The 18,545-nt window shown below is 38.1% G+C and overlaps 2 protein-coding genes across 5 annotated transcripts in view; one reads left to right on the top strand and one right to left on the bottom strand.

Moving 5' to 3' along the window:
- zdhhc2 (zinc finger DHHC-type palmitoyltransferase 2) overlaps positions 1 to 3,692 on the top strand; it is a 31,060-nt gene extending 27,368 nt beyond the window's left edge. For both annotated transcript variants that reach the window (XM_061901799.1, XM_061901800.1), the window contains 4 exons: positions 2,806 to 2,898; positions 3,013 to 3,128; positions 3,199 to 3,269; positions 3,347 to 3,692. In XM_061901799.1, the coding sequence (XP_061757783.1) occupies positions 2,806 to 2,898; positions 3,013 to 3,128; positions 3,199 to 3,239 (250 nt within the window). In that variant the 3' untranslated portion in view covers positions 3,240 to 3,269; positions 3,347 to 3,692. The remainder of the gene's footprint in view (positions 1 to 2,805; positions 2,899 to 3,012; positions 3,129 to 3,198; positions 3,270 to 3,346) is intronic.
- A 12-nt stretch (positions 3,693 to 3,704) lies between these two features.
- cnot7 (CCR4-NOT transcription complex, subunit 7) lies at positions 3,705 to 17,375 on the bottom strand. Of its 3 annotated transcripts, none has more exons than XM_061901801.1 (7): positions 17,146 to 17,375; positions 16,644 to 16,767; positions 16,384 to 16,577; positions 13,428 to 13,589; positions 7,232 to 7,376; positions 7,039 to 7,149; positions 3,705 to 4,997 (listed from the first exon to the last, which is right to left on the bottom strand). In XM_061901801.1, exons 2-7 carry the CDS (start codon positions 16,758 to 16,760, stop codon positions 4,866 to 4,868), a joined length of 861 nt encoding a protein of 286 aa, XP_061757785.1. In that variant the 5' UTR covers positions 16,761 to 16,767; positions 17,146 to 17,375; the 3' UTR covers positions 3,705 to 4,865. The 3 variants fall into 3 exon arrangements, with proteins under 3 accessions (XP_061757785.1, XP_061757786.1, XP_061757787.1); XM_061901802.1 differs by having other exon boundaries at positions 17,210 to 17,373; XM_061901803.1 differs by lacking the exon at positions 17,146 to 17,375 and having other exon boundaries at positions 16,644 to 16,786.
- Between the last annotated feature and the right edge of the window lie 1,170 nt (positions 17,376 to 18,545).

Genomic DNA, 18,545 nt, shown 5'->3' with positions numbered 1-18,545 from the left:
GGATGGATGGACGGGTTTTGGTGTATGGTGGCTTTTTTTTTCCATTTAGAATATCATTAATGTCTCTCCTAAATGAAATAACTTCTTACGATATGCATATTTTTGCATTTTGTGCACAGTAAGTGCAGCCTCTCTCCCATGAGCATGATAACATGAATATGCAGTAAGGGAGAGTGTCTCTTTGGTGATGGCCCATGTAGTACACACAAAATCCTCATTTAAATAAGGCTGTCTGTACAATTTTTCAATTGTACACGCAGTGTTATTACTCACACACATCACGCCCACTAATAGTACACACAAATTTATAGAATTCACACGCTATTTGCCGCGTTGTATTTGGATCTTTATAAATCCGGTTCTTGGTACTTTAAATTAGTTTTTTGTCTGTACTAAGACCTTTTCACTAACCATCTACTGCACATCTATGTGACCAGGCTTCTTACCTGTGGAATTTTCCTTTGTTTTTTTCAAACATGCGGGAGACATCTATCACTTTAGCGCCCTGGGTGTCGCTGGCACTAACTGCGAGCGTGTGCTGGATTGTTCCAAACCCAAGAAAATGCATATTGCAAGAAGTTTTTTTCAGATATATGAATAAACGAATGTTGTTTGAAAAAAACACTAGCAGACAGCAAAACAAATCCATTGATCTTGTTTTAATCAGCCCCTCAACTCACTCAGCGAGCAGATAGAAAATTATAAAAGGATGTTGCTGAATCAAGGATATGTCTAGTATATAAATGGTTGACTGTCCATATTTGATAACAACCATACTTGTAGGACGGCGTACAAATGCCTCCTTTCACACAGCTACTTCTGCGCAACTGCCAGTTTGCACCTTCTTTCTAGACAAGAGATGTCAAACATGCGGCCCGTGGGCCTGGATAGGTTCAATCCCGCTCGCGAGATGAGTTTGCTATGTGTAAAAATTAGCTGCATTTTTAAATGAAATAAACTGCTGCTCTAAATGTGTCAACTGGATCTTGCAATAGCAATTCTGTTAGGAATGTAAATAGTTTATACCGGGACGAGCACCTATACCAAACAAGAGGTACACGCTAAAGCGGGGCTGCCACTTTTCCCCCTCGACTCAACATAAAACAAACAGGAGTAAAATAAAAGTATGGTTTGTTGAGTTAGCGCAGGATTATAAGTGGAAATGACAAATGAGGTATTTGATACATAGAAGAGTTCTTATTTATCCTTTATTTTGTTTTTGTTCAAACCTAGATGGTCTTTAACTGAAAGTTGAACTGCTTTTGTCGATAAACTGAGATTAAATCCAAATTCATCGTGTTCTTTATGGTGTTTTTGAAACCGCACCAATTTTTTTCCTCTGAATTTTCAACTAACTTGAAGTGTTTTGTCAAGGAGATTATTTGTGTTATGTAAATTTTCAGAATGTGCTTGTTCTACTTTGGGCCGAAGTAAAACAAAGAAAACAATCTGAAGTTGTCGTAGTTGTATTTTTAAGTTATTATGCCATGATTTTACCCGTTCGGCCCACGTGGGAATAGATTTTCCTCCATGCAGCCCCTGAGCTAAAATGTGTTTGACTCCTCTGTTCTAGACGTACTAAATATAGACGACAAACAGCGGCGGCTGTACAATTTCAGTCTTCATAAATCACATTGTGTGCCATAAATAATGTAATTTACATACGCCTCCCAGTATTGTGAGCCTTCTGATGATCAGCATATATTCTGCATCGTCATGAAGACAGACACACTAAATTTGCTTATTTTTCTCACTTAAGAGACGCATTCCTTTGCGCACAAGCTTAGATCAACTATAATAGATCAGGCTCTAGTAATATCCTAATAACGTGCTAAATAGCGTGTCTAAATGATAAAATAGTACTTTTAGTGGGTGTGTTACGGGTGATCTACTAAGACTTTGTGCACGTGGTGCACACTGACACATTTAAATGAGGTTTTTGTGTCTACTGGCTGTCACCATGGAGACACTCATTTCCCTACATTTATCAATCAATCAATCAATGTTTACTTATATAGCCCTAAATCACTAGTGTCTCAAAGGGCTGCACAAACCACACCGACATCCTCGGTAGGCCCACATAAGGGCAAGGAAAACTCACACCCAGTGGGACGTCGGTGACAATGATGACTATGAGAACCTTGGAGAGGACGAAAGCAATGGATGTCGAGCGGGTCTAACATGATACTGTTATGGTGTCACATGGTCCTACTTATGGCGTTTCGTCATGTTAACATGCAGCACACAAATATAAAATGTACTATCTTCTCCGCGCTATATTGAAGCGCGATGGAGACAACATAATCTATATTTATATACCAGTGTAAAGGAAGATGCTTCACCCACCTTGCTCCCAGTGGCACCTACACTGGAGTATGAATGTGCAGGTCTCACTTGAAAAAGCCATCCCTAATCTCAATTGGACCTTCCCTGGGTAAATAAAGCTGAAAAAAAAAAAAAAAAACAGTCAAAGCATGGACTTATCAGAGATGCTCGTATCCCCAAAAACTCGCTAGTAGGTACACTCAAACATCAAGGTCCTTTCTATATTTTGTTGTATGAGTGGTTATCATTCAGCAACTTTATCTACCTCTGTATGCACTTTAAAAATGCTCAGATGTTCATTTTAAAGAAGCCGTATTAGGCTGTTGTTTGCAATGGACTCATGCTGTATGAATTCCCCTATTTCTATCACAACGCTTTCTCATGCAAGTTAAATCATCATTATTCAAGTTAAACAATCAAATTATTATACTGTATAAAACAAGTTTTCATAATAACCTCTTTCTCTTGCACACTCTCTAGCTTAGGGGATGGTTGCGCCTTCCCAACATGCTTGGTGAATACTGACCCCGAGCAGCCATCTTCACCCCATGGCCATAGCCCTGCAAACAGGAGGTAAAAAAGTACTTGTCATTGAACAATTCTGCAATACCAATGCACAAAAATGAATGAGTTGATCATTTAGAGATGGATGCAAAGAGACAAATGTTTTTTTGTTGTTGTCTCCAGTGCAGCAGAAGGTCGCCACTTCCCATCCAAGCCAATGAGTGACAGTCAAAGTCGACTTCTCTGCAGCACCTCCTCCTGGACTGAAATTGACGTTACAGCTGATGTCGACCAGAGGGGTAAACAACACATTACTGTTCTACTGTGTCATACTTTTCTCAGCTGATTGTGTTTTTATCCCACTAATAGGCACGAATAACCCAGTGATGACTTTAGAAAATGAGGCATAGCCAAGGAAAAGCTTGGATGCTGTTGGAAGTGTAAGTGTGCAAAATATAGACAAGAGTAAAATGTATGTCATGGATATATATGTATATTTTTTTAAATCATTTTACAGGTCGGTGCTGCATCCACGTCTGTCTAATGTGACACGATGTCATCACTAGTTATTCCCTGAAATCAAAATATATAAAGGTTGTGGAATTCATATCAGCCCTGATGGAAGAGCTGTGTGCCCATTTATCTGTAATATTGTCCACTTGTACAGCAATGTCTCATTGTTATATGAAACCTCTGCAAAATGTGGCACACATGGTTTCTCTAGCTGCTTCCTAGCAGTTTCTTATTAGTCATGTATTTGAAGAATGTTTGGCAAAGCCTAACTGTTAATCAATATACTGTATTTTTCTATGCGTCTGAGTCCACGTAAACAAGAATAAAAGAAAGTAGGATATACCAGTGAACTTTGGAAATAGTACTTTACAAAAGCTTTGAGCCTTTATTTACAAAACAATCTAAAAACAACTGTTGTACCTCACACTTTTTCCCTCTTCAGTGCCCAGGGATGCACTGCAAAAACAAAAAAAAAACAAAAAGAAAAAAGAAATCCCATTTCAGTCATCAACATGACACTGATTAATATTTCAGCACACAGTTACAAATGTTCATAACACTATTCAACGACTCGGCATTTGTGCAAAACCTTTTGAACATGCGGTACCTCTATGCAGCATGTTAGAGCGGAAATGCAACACAAAATAATGCATGTGAAAATGCCACACCATATTCCCCAAGGAATAATAGTGTTATTGTCTTTTATTACAACACTAAAACTCTGCACAAGCAACCGTAATTAAAACAAAATGAAAATGTGGTCACAACAAAGTATTCAGCGTGTCTGATGTGTTTCCTTGCACTGGAGATATGAGGTGCATGAATCAGTGATCATTTATGTGCATTTGACTGCTTTGACATGGATATTAAAGGCTTCTTACATTGGGTCACTATGGTGCAAAAATGAAATAAGTTGAATTACAGTGTGTGACTCTGTGTGCATGTGAACACACCCATAATCCCTTTCTCATTTTGAGGCAATACGGTAGCGTGTGGCATCTTAGTGTTGAACTCAGCATCTTTTAGTAGCAGTAAAGTACCGGCATGACAAATTAAAACTTAAAAATTATGCATTTTTAAGGCTGAGTGTGGTAGCGAAATGTTTTGGTAACATTAAATAAACACGCTGTGTTCACAAAGTAAACACAGACAAAGGCAACAAAGCAACATCAGATACATTTCCATATAAAATCAGGTTAGAGCTTTAAAGTGCAAAAATATTCGACAGAACATTTTAGGAGAACTAAAATCCCATTTTTTTTTTCAAGCATGTGGAATTGAAAGGAAGCGATCAGATGTTTGTGCAGCTTTGCCGGAGTAAAAGGTTAAACTCACACAAGTGTCACGTAGGGGGGAAAACTGTGGTACTTTTCCCCACTGACACTCACTCAACTGTCTAAGACCAAGAGAGACGATGACAAAAGAAGCGCTTCCTCCGTTGTTACCACTGTCATCGTTATCCGCTTGTCCAAGCTCAGCCTCTGTGCCGCACTGGCCCATGCAGGATGGTTGCGAGTGTCGTGTCACGACTGCTGCTTGTTGGCTTCCTCTTCGTAAGCGTTCCCTGTTCCGTTCTGGACGTAGGCGGAGCCAGAACCAAGCCCGTACAGGTGGCCACAGTACTTTGCATCGTCGATATGATCCTCAAAGAACATCTGGTGGAAACAAGATGGAGAATATCAAGCACGAATATGAATATTCTTATGTTTATTATTGTGGTTGTGGTGTAGGAGTAAAGATGTTATTTAAATATGAGGTCAGGGCATTTCTACACTACTGCACATCCTCAAAAACTATTTAAAGAAGACTTTACGCCTCATTCAAGTCATTGTTTAAAAGACACACATATCAGTCTTGCCCATATGTCCATTCAAATTTGGACCTCCGCAAATAAATGGTTTGCCTTCACTCATATACACATTATAATGGGACTGTCTTTGAATGTTGCAAAAAGGACAAGTGTTGGCTCCCTTATTTTCAAGCCACAAAAATAAGTGACAGAAGAAAGTTAATTTGTATTTCTTAATATTTGTTTTGATTTTATTGTTTTTTGCTGACTTTTTGAACATGCAATAATTAGGCTAAGAAACCGCCAAAGACTTTTCAATTCAACTGTTCCCACCTTTTTTTCCCCAGAACACTTCTCCCATATTCTTTAAAACATTCCAGTTATTCAAGAACATTCAGGTTGTGTATTTTTTGCGTTCGAACAGTTCCCAAATGTCCGTAACACAGCGTTACTACTGGAAAATTTCTCAACAGTTTCAAAGTCAAAATGCTCATTGCTAATTTTAGTCAATTGTTAGCATGCTAACATTAGTATGCTAGCTTTTTTAGCTAATATGTCCTGGTATATGCCTCAAATATGTTGTTATTTGATGCATGCTAAGCCTTTGAGGTAATCTTCGCCAATATACACGTCAGACGTAAACTATTTGGCAAATTTTCCAGGTATACACCTCAAAATCAAATAGTGTTACCTAAAGCATGTTAACTGTAAACAAGATAATGTTAACATTATTGTTTGCTTGTTAACATGCTAACATTAGCATACCAGCTTGTTTTGCAGGTATACACTTCAGTCAAATATTTTGTTATTTCACGCATGCTAACTGTTAGCATTTATAACATGCTAACACTAACATGCCAGCTTTTCAGACAATTTTGCAGGTATTTGCCTCAGAGTCAAATACTTTATCTCACACATGCTAACTTTTAGTAAGTCACACATGCTAACTGTTGGCATTTATAACATGCTAACACTAACATGCCAGCTTTTCAGACAATTTTGCAGGTATTTGCCTCAGTCAAATACTTTATCTCACACATGCTAACTTTTAGTAAGTCACGCATGCTAACTGTTGGCATTTATAACATGCTAACACTAACATGCCAGCTTTTCAGACAATTTTGCAGGTATTTGCCTCAGAGTCAAATACTTTATCTCACACATGCTAACTTTTAGTAAGCTAACATTAGCATATTACCCTAGCATTTGTTTTATAATTTTGCTGGTCTTGTCACGCCAAATTTCTTCTCCCTACAAAAACCTTTCCACCCCCCATTTACTTCCAGGGTCATGATTAATACAGATGTTTTGTTAACGCTATATTATAAAAATATAAAGCTATATTATAAAAAATACAGATGTTTTGTTAACGCTATATTATAAAAAAATTTAAAAAACAATTTACAAACACAAGCTATGGGATGACATAAAAGGAAACGTTACCCCGGAAGAAAATGCGTCATCCTATAGCTTGTGTTTGTAAATTTTTTTTAAATTTTTTTTTATAATATAGCGTTAACAAAACGTCTGTATTTTTATAATATAGCGTTATATTTTTATAATATAGCGTTAACAAAACGTCTGTATTAATCATGACCCCGGAAATAAATGGGGGGGAGGTTTTTGTAGGGGGGAAGAAATTGGGCGTGACAGTCTCCACCCAAGAGTCATATATTTTGCTAGTTGTTGCTATCTGCCTAGCATGCTAATTGTTAGCATTTTAGTTCCAACGGTCAGTTAGCTTCACACTTTTACTTATTTCTATCATAAAATTTATCTCCAACTTTATAATCAAACCAAAACATTTAATCCTTTTCGGACATGTTGAATTGTGTAACTGTCAATGTGTGATGTGTTGAATGCAAGTTAACACAACTATAGCATTACCAATCCCCTGGGGAGCCTACCTCTCTCATCTTGAAGAAAGCCATGCCTGTTAGTAAAGAGTCCGAACCCGCCTGATGCTGTGGGCCGATCCTCTCTAGCTCAAGTTGCTCTGCTACTTCTTGCAGTCCACCCTGAACACGACACACATTTACCGTACCTGTCAATCACCATACACACCCTTGAACTGGAATACTTGGCAACAAACAATCCCACCTTCAGGTTCTTGCAGCTCTTCATGAGGTACTTGACATCATAAATGACTGGAAAATACAAGTGAAGAATTTCAAAGAAATCAAGCTCCTCCTCGGGCAGTTTAGCATTGGAAAGAAGCTTGATCAAGTATCCAAAGTCATAGCCACTGCAAAAAAGAAAAGTCCATCACAAATAGGAAAAGTGTACACAATTATGTCACAGAAATAAAAATTGACATTCAAGGAGTCACTAATGCCTGTGGAAATTTGTCTTCCCTTGCATGTTATACTAAACTACAGTAGTAGTTGTCAGTTTGTAAACTGAGTAGACCAGGGCTTCTGTTTTGTATTGTAATTGTGTTCTATCATAGTTCAGCACTGCACAGATAAATCAGGCTAATGACCTCAAAATGCTATTGGGTGGGTTTTGTTCATAGCACAGAACATTGAGACGTCTTGTTAACATCCACCGCACTTTCGACTATTATGGGCAGGGGTGTTTAAATGAGGGGGGTATGTAGGGAGGGATGAAGTACAGGTGCCCCCAGTACAAGTCATTTAAATATACATGTTATAAAAAAAACATCATGAATTGTGGGCGATAAAACGATATTATTAGTTACCACGATAGACACGTACTTGAGTCCTTGAAAAAAGGCCTTTGATAACACTTTGGATAATTTTAATAAGGTGGGTTGCATGAACAAAGGCTTCTGCTCCCTAGTAACCGAGCGATACAGCAAGTAATTACTGATCAGTGGGAGTGACATGCTAACGGCCAATCAGGTAAAAGTATCAATTACCAAGTTTGGTTGCACCGTCTTGTTGTCCCGCGGTTGATTCTTTGCATGGAAAGAGAAGAGAAAACTAGAAAAGACTGCTGCAGAGAGCAAACAAATTGTCGATAAAACAGGAAAATTCACCTCGATGTTGTTGTGATTTGTGCAGCCCTTTGAGACACTTGTGATTTAGGGCTGTATAAATAAACTTTGATTTGATTGCAGTTTTTTTTCAGATTTTTTCAAACGGACCGTACGTAGTCAGACCAAAGTGGACCACCTTAGGCACACTCGCTCGTGCATGGCAGTAACTTCCTGGCACTAAACCTGCAGAAAATAATTATTCTCAGGTTCCATGTTTATAGTACATACTTTGCAAATTGTTCAATGTGATTTTAGAGTTTTATTTTCATTGATTGTATGAATGTTTTCTATGGTTGTGTTGACCTTTTTCCCCTTTCTGCCTTGATAGCTGAGGGATTATAATCAAAAGGTTACATTTTAAATAAAAATTTTAACATTTAAAGTACCAGTAGAGTAGAAAAACAAGTTGCCCCTATATTGAAGATATTATCATATATATCTGATGTGTGATACCGAAAGACTTCCAACGTTTGCTCGTAAATAGATATGATCAAAATATTATCAAACTCATGGAGATTCCCGAGCCCTTTTGAGAGACAATAAGGAAGCCAGTCACATGATCGCCTGACATAGAGGTAGGAACCGCAGATCCCTTCCCCACCAACAACAATGCAAATCATGCAGAGTTTGTGAGAGCCAACCACAGTTTTTTTTGGAGAAAAATATCATCCATAACCTTGTATTGTTGATCTTTGATTTAAGGAGGATGAGCTCCAAGTTGTAAAAGCTAAGCTAAACAGATCTAGCTTTGGTTAAACAATATAGCATGATGTAGCAGTATTGCTAAGTACTAAACAAGAAATACAAACTACAAACATAATAAAACGATAGCTTACTATACAATGTCTGTTCTTACTGACTATTGATAGGATGTCCATATCTTCCCGTTTCCATGAAGAATTAATCATGATGCACACGAAGGGTTAAAAAGGAAGTCTCCCTCAGATACCCTCTTCGGTTGTCTCAATCACCGGTTGTACGTTGAATGTCACAGATGAACAACTTCTACATTCATGGTTAAATCCTCCTGTTTACCAGTTGAGAGGCATGATTTATTATCTAGAATAACTTTGATGAGCCGAGACGCGATGATCCGGGAGCAGCAGAACTGGTGGCTCACAGTAAAAGCAGCAGAGGGCTACTTATATGTTTGTACCATTGCGCTGCAAAAAATAGTTTAGTAACAACATTGCTAATAATTCGTTAACATTAAAGTCACGATAAGTGTATGGAATATTGTTTGCGAGTTTTGGAAGGTTATTTAGAGGGTTTTGTGGGCGAAATAGAGCCCCCATCGAGTAGATTATTAGAGGACTTTATATAGGATTTATTTATTTACGGCTTAGAATGCATGTGTTCATGTCTTATATAGGGATTGTGAATGATCAACAGCACATCTCTGTTTATTTTTTGCGTATTTCCAGTTTGACTGATCTGATACGATGGTCAGAGTGCAGAAGCGTTACTCCAGAGATGTCAATGTGCAAAAATAGCCAAAGTTATTCAGAGCTTAAAATTCAAAATAGCTGACTGAATTTTGTGATCTTTAAACTGTGTTTTTGCATACTTTGCAAATTGTAAATACGATTGGATATGGTTAAATGGATAAAATGAAACACAATTAGGCATATAAAGTCAACTTGTTTTTGCATTCTACTGCTCCTTTAATATATTTTTCTCCTGGTCAATCAAAAATCATCGCTATCGCCTGATATAAAACACTTTTATCGAGATACATTTTTAGCCATATCGCCGAGCCCTAGTTGATATAAAAAAATAAATATCTGTCAATGTTTAATAATAAGGTTGCTTGAATCAAATTTAGAACACTTAACTACCCACAGCCTTTATCAAAAATGCAAAATGGTTCGTTCCACCTGGATAGCGCTAAAACCAGCACTAAACTATTCACTCAACACATCAAAGCTTACCTTTAAGTATATTCACACACAGCACAAATATTTTGGATAGAAGAAAGTTAAAAATATAATAAATCTATGTATGTGAACATATCACTTATCTAATTTCACATAACTGTGGTGCGTTCAATGACCCTTGATTTAAAGTTAGAAATGGACGCGTCGCTAAATTTCAAAGAGGGGGGGGAGACTTAACCAGGAGATGCAGTAATATTAATAATACAATAATAATAATGATAATATACTATTATAATTACTTAAATTCTGATGCAAATCTCTAATTTACACTCTGAAGTAAAAGGAAACTTTAAAGATTTATATTGTGGGGACGCAGGGGATGCTGGAGCCAATCTCAGCTGCATTCGGGCGGAAGCCATGGTACACCCTGAACAAGTTGCCACCTCATCACAGTGGCAACACAGATAGGCATCATACAAACCCTGTTTCCATATGAGTTGGGAAATTGGGTTAGATGTAAATATAAACGGAACACAATGATTTGCAAATCATTTTCAACCCATATTCAGTGAATATGCTACAAAGACAACATATTTCATGTTCAAACTGATAAACATTTTTTTTTGTGCAAATAATCATTAACTCTAGAATTTGATGCCAGCAACACGTGACAAAGAAGTTGGGAAAGGTGGCAATATAGACTGATAAAGTTGAGGAATGCTCATCAAACACTTATTTGGAACATCCCACAAGTGTGCAGGCTAATTGAGAACAGGTGTGTGCCATGATTGGGTATAAAAACAGCTTCCCAAAAAATGCTCAGTCTTTCACAAGAAAGGATGGGGCGAGGAACACCCCTTTGTCCACAACTGCGTGAGCAAATAGTCAAACAATTTAAGGACAACGTTTCTCAAAGTGCAATTGCAAGAAATTTAGGGATTTCAACATCTACGGTCCATAATATCATCAAAAGGTTGAAGACTGAAGCTCTACATAAAACAAGATTGGGAAAGAATTACACTTTCAAAGCTTCAACAATTAGTTTCCTCAGTTCCCAAACATTTATTGAGTGTTGTTAAAAGAAAAGGTGATGTAACACAGTGGTGAACATGCCCTTTCCCAACTACTTTGGCACGTGTTGCAACCATGAAATTCTAAGTTAATTATTATTTGCAAAAAAAAAAATAAAGTTCATGAGTTTGAACATCAAATATCTTGTCTCTGTAGTGCATTCAACTGACTATGGGTTGAAAAGGATTTGCCAATCATTGTATTCCGTTTATATTTACATCTAACACAATTTCCCAACTCATATGGAAACGGGGTTTTTAATTAAGTGAATAATGACAGGTTATAGGATCATTTCAAACAATATTTTGGCCATTTAATATTAAATGTATTGGCGCTTTTTTTTTTAAGAAATTTAATTTAAAAAAAGAAGACTTTTAAAAAAATCTTATATTAAACATAACCAAATAACTTAGTGGGGGTTATCTAGATATGTTAATCACATCTTTATAAAGTAAAAAAAACAAAAAACGATTTAAGGTTTTTACATGTGTTTTAAAAAGCTGGTTTCAACCAAATCCATGCGATCATTACTTTTTTTAGTGCATACATGACAAGTGTGTGTACATGAAGCCAACAGTGGTTTTAGGGTGCCTACAATTTTGTGTTACACTCCGGATTATAGGCAAAAAAACCTGAGAGACAGTATGTGACTTTTCAGGTTTATAGTATGTGGATATCCTGGTGCAGGAGTGTTCCGATTTTTCCAGCAAGTGCAGCATACAGAAAACCTGAAGGCCACTTTGATACATGTTATGCATTAAAATATGCTAAAACCAGTACAATGTAGGTCAGGAGCTATCTAAAAATAAAAAACCCAGTGTCATTTTAGTTTTGCAACACCTGGTGGTTAAAAATCCCTGAATTGAACGACCAACCATTTTTAGCAGAGATCACTAATTAGCGGTTTGCGTTCTGAGTTCGGACCCTGACGCCATCCCATTCGGACCTGGATCTAGAGTCAATTAATCGTTTTTTACCAAAAGGGCCAAATATTTTTTTCTCAGTTGAGGTTCATATGGGTCGCAGGAGCACTCAGCTGTATTACACTCTTTCACCACTTGTGGCGATAATCAAAATCAGAATCAGAATCAAAATAGTTTTTATTGCGATTATTGCCCCTTAAGCAGGAGACTACAGTCCATCCAGGCCCACACCTCCCGCCACCTGAACAGTTATTTTCCCTCGGCCATCAGGCACATGAACAATGATAAGATCTGATAGCTTAGGCACAGCTCATTTTATTACCTATTATGTGTTTTATGTTGCACAATTTCATCAAGAAAAATTCCTAGTTTGTGGACCCATTCTCAAACAATGGCAAAAAAAACTATTCCGATTCTGAATGACAATATCAAACAAATCAAAATAATCATAGAGAAGTTTCTTAAAGGGAACTGCACTTCTTTAGGTTGTTGCCTATCGTTTACAATCATTAATAATTATTTATAATAATAATACTAACACAGACACTTGTAAATGTGTTAGCGTATTAGCTATTGCCAACGACGCTAGCTTCCTTACATTGCGATTGCGCGTACAAATATGCATGAAAACACTCTTACAGAAATCACATATCGGACAGTCGAGTTAGTATGGAAAGTTTTAGTTATAAAGTAAAACTTACAAATGTGGAGTGATGAAAGAAGAATCTATACGAGTAAAAACGCTATAAATAACTTGAAGGAGAAACGGCACTTCTACTTCCGTTTGAAAGCACTAAACAGAAAAAAATACTGTAGATGAATGAACTCGTCCAACTTTTTGCATTATGGCCGGAGAAAAATCCATAAATGACAAGCACTGTTTAATAAATCGCAGAGATTAAAACGTAAGTAAAAAGTAGCGACTTATAGTCCAGAATTTACAGTAAATAAATTATGCAGTGCTAAAATAAATACATTCCAACTAAATTAATGATAAATAATAACATATACATGTTTCCTAAATCGTCAACAAAATTTAAGTGCAAAAGAAAATACAGCTCATCCATATTAGTCATAATTCTTACGATTAAGAAACTTATCTTTGACTTTATCTCTACTTTGTTTGATATTTTCATTATTGCCACAAGTGGTGGAAAAGTGTATTACAACTGAGCTACCAACTGCTGCTACTAATATACACCACAGCAGAGAAAGATATTTTACTGTGGCCCAACAACAGCCCGGCTTTATGGTTAAGAAACACTGGCCTAGGGGTGATTTTACCCCCCTACTTTATTTTTGGGTGTACAGGAGCATCCCGGACTGTCAGAAGAGAATTTGGGCCTTTTTTTAAGGTCCCTGGTTTATAGTATGGTTAATTTTCAATAAAAAAATGGATCAAGAGATGTAATGAGTGAAAATACCTGTGAAAAGACAGCCATTTGATACCATCACATAGTACCACTCCTGATGTCATCAGCAGTTCCGCAAAGTATAACCCTTCGATGCCTTCATCCTCCAGCTTCTTGAACTGAATCCCTGAAGTTGTCAGCAGCTCAATAGAGTCCTGTGCGTACATGTCCTCTCTGTATAAGAGATGGGGAAACTGAAGATTAGTTACTGATGATAATTTTTTCATACACTCTTTCAGATTTTCTTGGTAATCAGACCATATTGTTTGTTATATTAGATGGATGTTTTACCTGACATGTTTCGACTGTCATCTTGCAGTCTTCTTCAGAAGGGTCACCTGACCACTGTGATGTGTTGCCTTTCAACTGTTCTTATGGGCGTGGCCAACCAGAAAGTAAAAAATTCAAACGATGGATTAAGGAGGCGATCAAACTAAGGAAGTGGCCCAAAGAAACAGGAAGCGGCCCAAAGTAACCATCAATCGGGATGAGGGAGCATTCATGCTCTCGCATACCTAGGACTCCCTCCTCTATTAACCATCAAGCGGCAGGGGGGTTGGGGGGGAGGGTTACCAACCAGGTAGACTTGACAGGTCTGCCTGGTTGGCCACGCCCATAAGTACAGCTGAAAGGCAACACGTCACTGTGGTCAGCTGACCCTCCGGAAGAAGACTGCAGATGACAGTCGAAGAGGCACTGTAGAGAGCCTACTGACCAACTGCATCTCTGTCTGGACTGGAGCTTGCAGTGCCTCAGACTGGAAGTCTCTGCAGAAAGTGGCAAGGACGGCGGAAAAGATCACCAGGACTCCTCTTCCTCCTATCCAGGAAATCGAAAAAAAGCCGCTGTCTGACCAGGGCTCAGAAAATCTGCAGAGACTCCTCCCACCCCTACCAAGGACTGTAATCACGGCTGAACTCTAGAAAGAAGTTTCGCAGCCTCCGTAGCAGAACCTCCAGGTTCTGTAACAGCTTCTTCCCTGAAGCCATAAGACTCTTGAACGCATCATAATAATCCCCTCCATTTCCCCCCAAAAACGAATTAACCCGCTGGATAACCAAGACAATATAACATACATCCATAAACGTGGAGGCATATGCAAAAGTGCAATATATTTATTTATATTTGTACCTTATTGCTCTTTTATCACGCACTACGAGATAATGCAACAAAACGTTGTTCTTATCTCTACTGTAAAGTTCAAATTTAAAGGCCTACTGAAATGAGATTTTCTTATTTAAACGGGGACAAGCAGTTCCATTCTATGTGTCAGACTTGATAATTTTGCGATATTGCCATATTTTTGCTGAAAGAATTTAGTAGAGAACATTGACGAAAAAGTTTGCAACTTTTGGTTGCTAATAAAAAAGCCTCGCCTGTACCGGAAGTAGCAGACAATGTGCGGGTGACGTCACCGGTGTGAGGGCTCCTCACATCCTCACATTGTTTATAATGTGAGCCACCAGCAGTAAGAGCAATTGGGACCGAGAAAGCGACGATTTCCCCATTAATTTGAGCAAGGATGAAAGAGATGTGGATGAGGAAAGTTAGAGTGAAGCACTAATTTAAAAAAAAGGCGACGGCTCCGGGCGGCGGCAGTGGGAAAGTTTCAGATGTAATTAGACACATTTACTAGGATAGTTCTGGAAAATTCCTTATCTGCTTATTGTGTTAATAGTATTTTAATGTCATACCTGAAAGTTGGATGGCTGCGGTGAACGCCAGTGTCTCTGAGAGAAGCCAAGGAGCCAAGATTACAGCTGCCTTTCATAGCTGCAGGATGAGGTCGCGTAATCCACTAAAGACTCCGGTAAGACTTAATATGACAATTTTCCCGTCCAAAAACTTGCAGGTTGACGTAGAGAAAATGTTCACTTGACCGCTCTGTGTTAAAGCTTCACAACAAACAAAGAAACACCGGCTGTGTTTCGGTGGTAAAGGCAGCTGCAATCCACCGCTTTCCAGCAACAGCATTCTTATTTGACATCTCCATTGTTAATTGAACAAATTGCAAAAGATTCAGCAACACAGATGTCCAAAATACCGTGTAACTGCGCGATGAAAAGAGACGACGTTTAGCCGTAAGTGGTGCTGGGCTAATATGTCTCCTCCAACCAATAACGTCACAAACAAGCGTCATCATTCCGCAACATTTTCAACAAGAAACTCAGCGGGAAATTTTAAATTGTAATTTAGTAAACTAACCCGGCTGTATTGGCATGTGTTGCAATGTTAAGATTTCATCATTGATATATAAACTATCAGACTGCTTGGTTGGTAGTAGTGGGTTTCAGTCGCCTTTAAATGACAATAACAATAAGTCAAAGAAACATGTCAGGTAAATATTTAATATAATATGCCGAAAAATATGGTCTGATTACAAGAAAATTTGAGTAAATGAATAAGAAGACATAATGAATCTTCTTGAGCAGGATCGTTTTTTCATTTTAGTACACTTTAGAACACAGGTATCAAACTCAAGGACTAGGGGCAAGATCTGGCATGCCATGTCATTTCATGTGTCCCTCCACGTCGTTTTATGCGGCCGTTTTATGTGTAATGAGGCTATCATATGTTTACCTACTCAGTGGCCTAGTGGTTAGAGTGTCCGCCCTGAGATCGTTTTTTATAGTCATACCAAAGACTATAAAAAAAATAGGACCCATTACCTTCTTGCTTGGCACTCAGTATAAAAGGGTTGGAAATGGGGGTTAAATCACCATTAATGATTCCTGGGCGCGGCACCGCTGGTGATCAAGGGTGATGGGTCAAATGCAGAGGACAAATTCCACCACACCTAGTGTGTGTGACAATCATTGGTACTTTAACTTTATATTTACTGTTACAAGCTGTCCCTCTGAGAAATAACTGCGATGAGGGGAATCAGAATATTAGTCCTTGTTCTTATCCCATGTTTAGGCGTAAGAATGTATTTTAAGAGCAACAAAAGACAGGAAAGTCATCTTACGTAAGGTTGAACCTAAAATTGAACTGCCAAGTTGATGTTCCCGGCGGGTATTCCCCGTGTTCGTTCATAAATGTGAGGCCCAGCTGGATTATCTTCAGCAAGTCCACATTGCAGCGCATTAACTGGTACTGATAATCAGCATTGCTTCGGAATTCCCCAATGGGTCTGGCTACCACCCCTGGGAACTCGGTGTCCTGTCAACGACAAACAAAAAGGTCAAGACATACTGTACGTCACAAGCCCCAGCGAGCATCACTCACCATGGCGATGTAGTTGTACTTTCGGATGATATTTCTTATTCTCTTCAGCTCCTCCTCCAGGTTGTCGGCCCAAACCTCACATATTCTTTGGCTGTGATCCACGGTCGCTGCGGGCATAGTGCCACTTCAACATGCAAACATACATAGTGTTATAAAAACTAGACTAATGCAATGGGGAGGTAATGTCAACCAACTGTAAGCTGTAAGAAAGACATGATAAATAGTGAGTATTAGTGAGGTTGGCAGTGAGAAGTTAAGCAAACATTGTGAAGATCACTGATCAGCTGTGTCTTTGGAAGCCTAACATTAGCTTACAGGAGCACTTTGGGCTAGCTGGGAGCTAGCAGGTCCCACACTACAAATCATGTTTAAGACATTTGGCTCCCAGGTTTGACTTCTTCACAACTGTACGACAATTTAAAGAGTGCTGCTTCGACGTCAGAAGCAGAGTAACAAGGACGCCCACACACTATATCTCACACAATATGTTTCGTTAACTTACCCTTCCCTAAAACCGCGCGCTTTGAGTGTTTAAAGGGTGTACTATCTTAACTTCTTAAATTCACCTGGGCTAACGCGCCACGGCTTCCCTCCGCTAACTTTGTTTGGTAGTCTACAATTCAGCATGGAAGATATGTCAACCTGCGGGTTGCCATCATACTAGCTAACCTACAGCGTGACGTCATCACGCAGACCCTTACGCCAAGTGCGTACGTAATACGTTGTCCCGGTGCATTTCTCTGAGAACGCCCAGGATTGCAGACGATGATGTTAATAATAGACCAATACTTCTACAACCATATAATATATATATCCATCCATTTTCTACCGCTTATTCCCTTTTGGGGTCACGGGGGGCATAATATATATATATATATATATATATATATATATATATATATATATATATATATATATATATATATATATATATATATATATATATATATATATATATCACTGTTTCCCACAGGTCAGGCATCTATTTGGGGTGGTGTGGTTGGGGGCAGGCGGCATTGGCGATGACCAAGAAGAACGCGGAGTTGGAATATAATTACAACACTTTATGTACATATTTATATACATATTTACATAATATTTACATATTTCTATAATATGTAACTACAAGCGTCATTCACAGACAGAGTCCCATTGCTTTTATGAGCGGTCGAACGAGTCAAAAGCCGAATATATATATATATATATATATATATATATATATATATATATATATATATATATATATATATATATATATATATTTTTTTTTTTCCCCATCTCATTTTTATTTTTAATCAACTCTTATTTAAATATTTACCTGATTAGTAGGCTGCGTCATATGACCAAAGTCAGCCCATTCTAAAAAAAAAATACATATTACCCAAGAAAACTAAAAAAAACACCAATAATGGGGATAAATAACATAAAATTTACAAAAATAAAGTTGAAATAATACATTTTTATTTACTTAATATCCAAGTAAAATCTGAACAGTTGCCGTGTCGGCCAACCAGAGTAAAAAAAAAAAACATTTCCAAGTTGTATAATACACATTTTGAAATAATCCAGTTTTATTAGTCATATTTGCAGACTTTAACTAAACAAAACTGATCTTTATTCATTAAGTATTCAGATTCAGTGGGGGTGCGGGGTGGGGGGGGGGGGGGGCGGGGGACGTGCTTTCCCGCCAAGGGCTTCAGTGATGTCCGACCTCAATGATTACCTCTCCAAATACCATCATTTATGTCACCTCATGACATTGCTGGAGAAATGCTATAAAGGAACACATTTACGCACTACTGGCCATTGAACCCCTCAACAGCGTACAAAACAGCTTATTTTTTGGCGAATTTAAAAATCAATGAACTCGCATCAGCAATTAAAACATATCTTATTTGGTAC

This window comes from Nerophis ophidion, linkage group LG05, assembly GCF_033978795.1.
Source record: "Nerophis ophidion isolate RoL-2023_Sa linkage group LG05, RoL_Noph_v1.0, whole genome shotgun sequence".
Classification (NCBI taxonomy): Eukaryota; Metazoa; Chordata; class Actinopteri; order Syngnathiformes; family Syngnathidae; genus Nerophis; species Nerophis ophidion.
The sequence above is the reverse complement of the archived record's forward strand: the minus strand, read 5'-3'. Positions and strand labels throughout refer to the sequence as shown.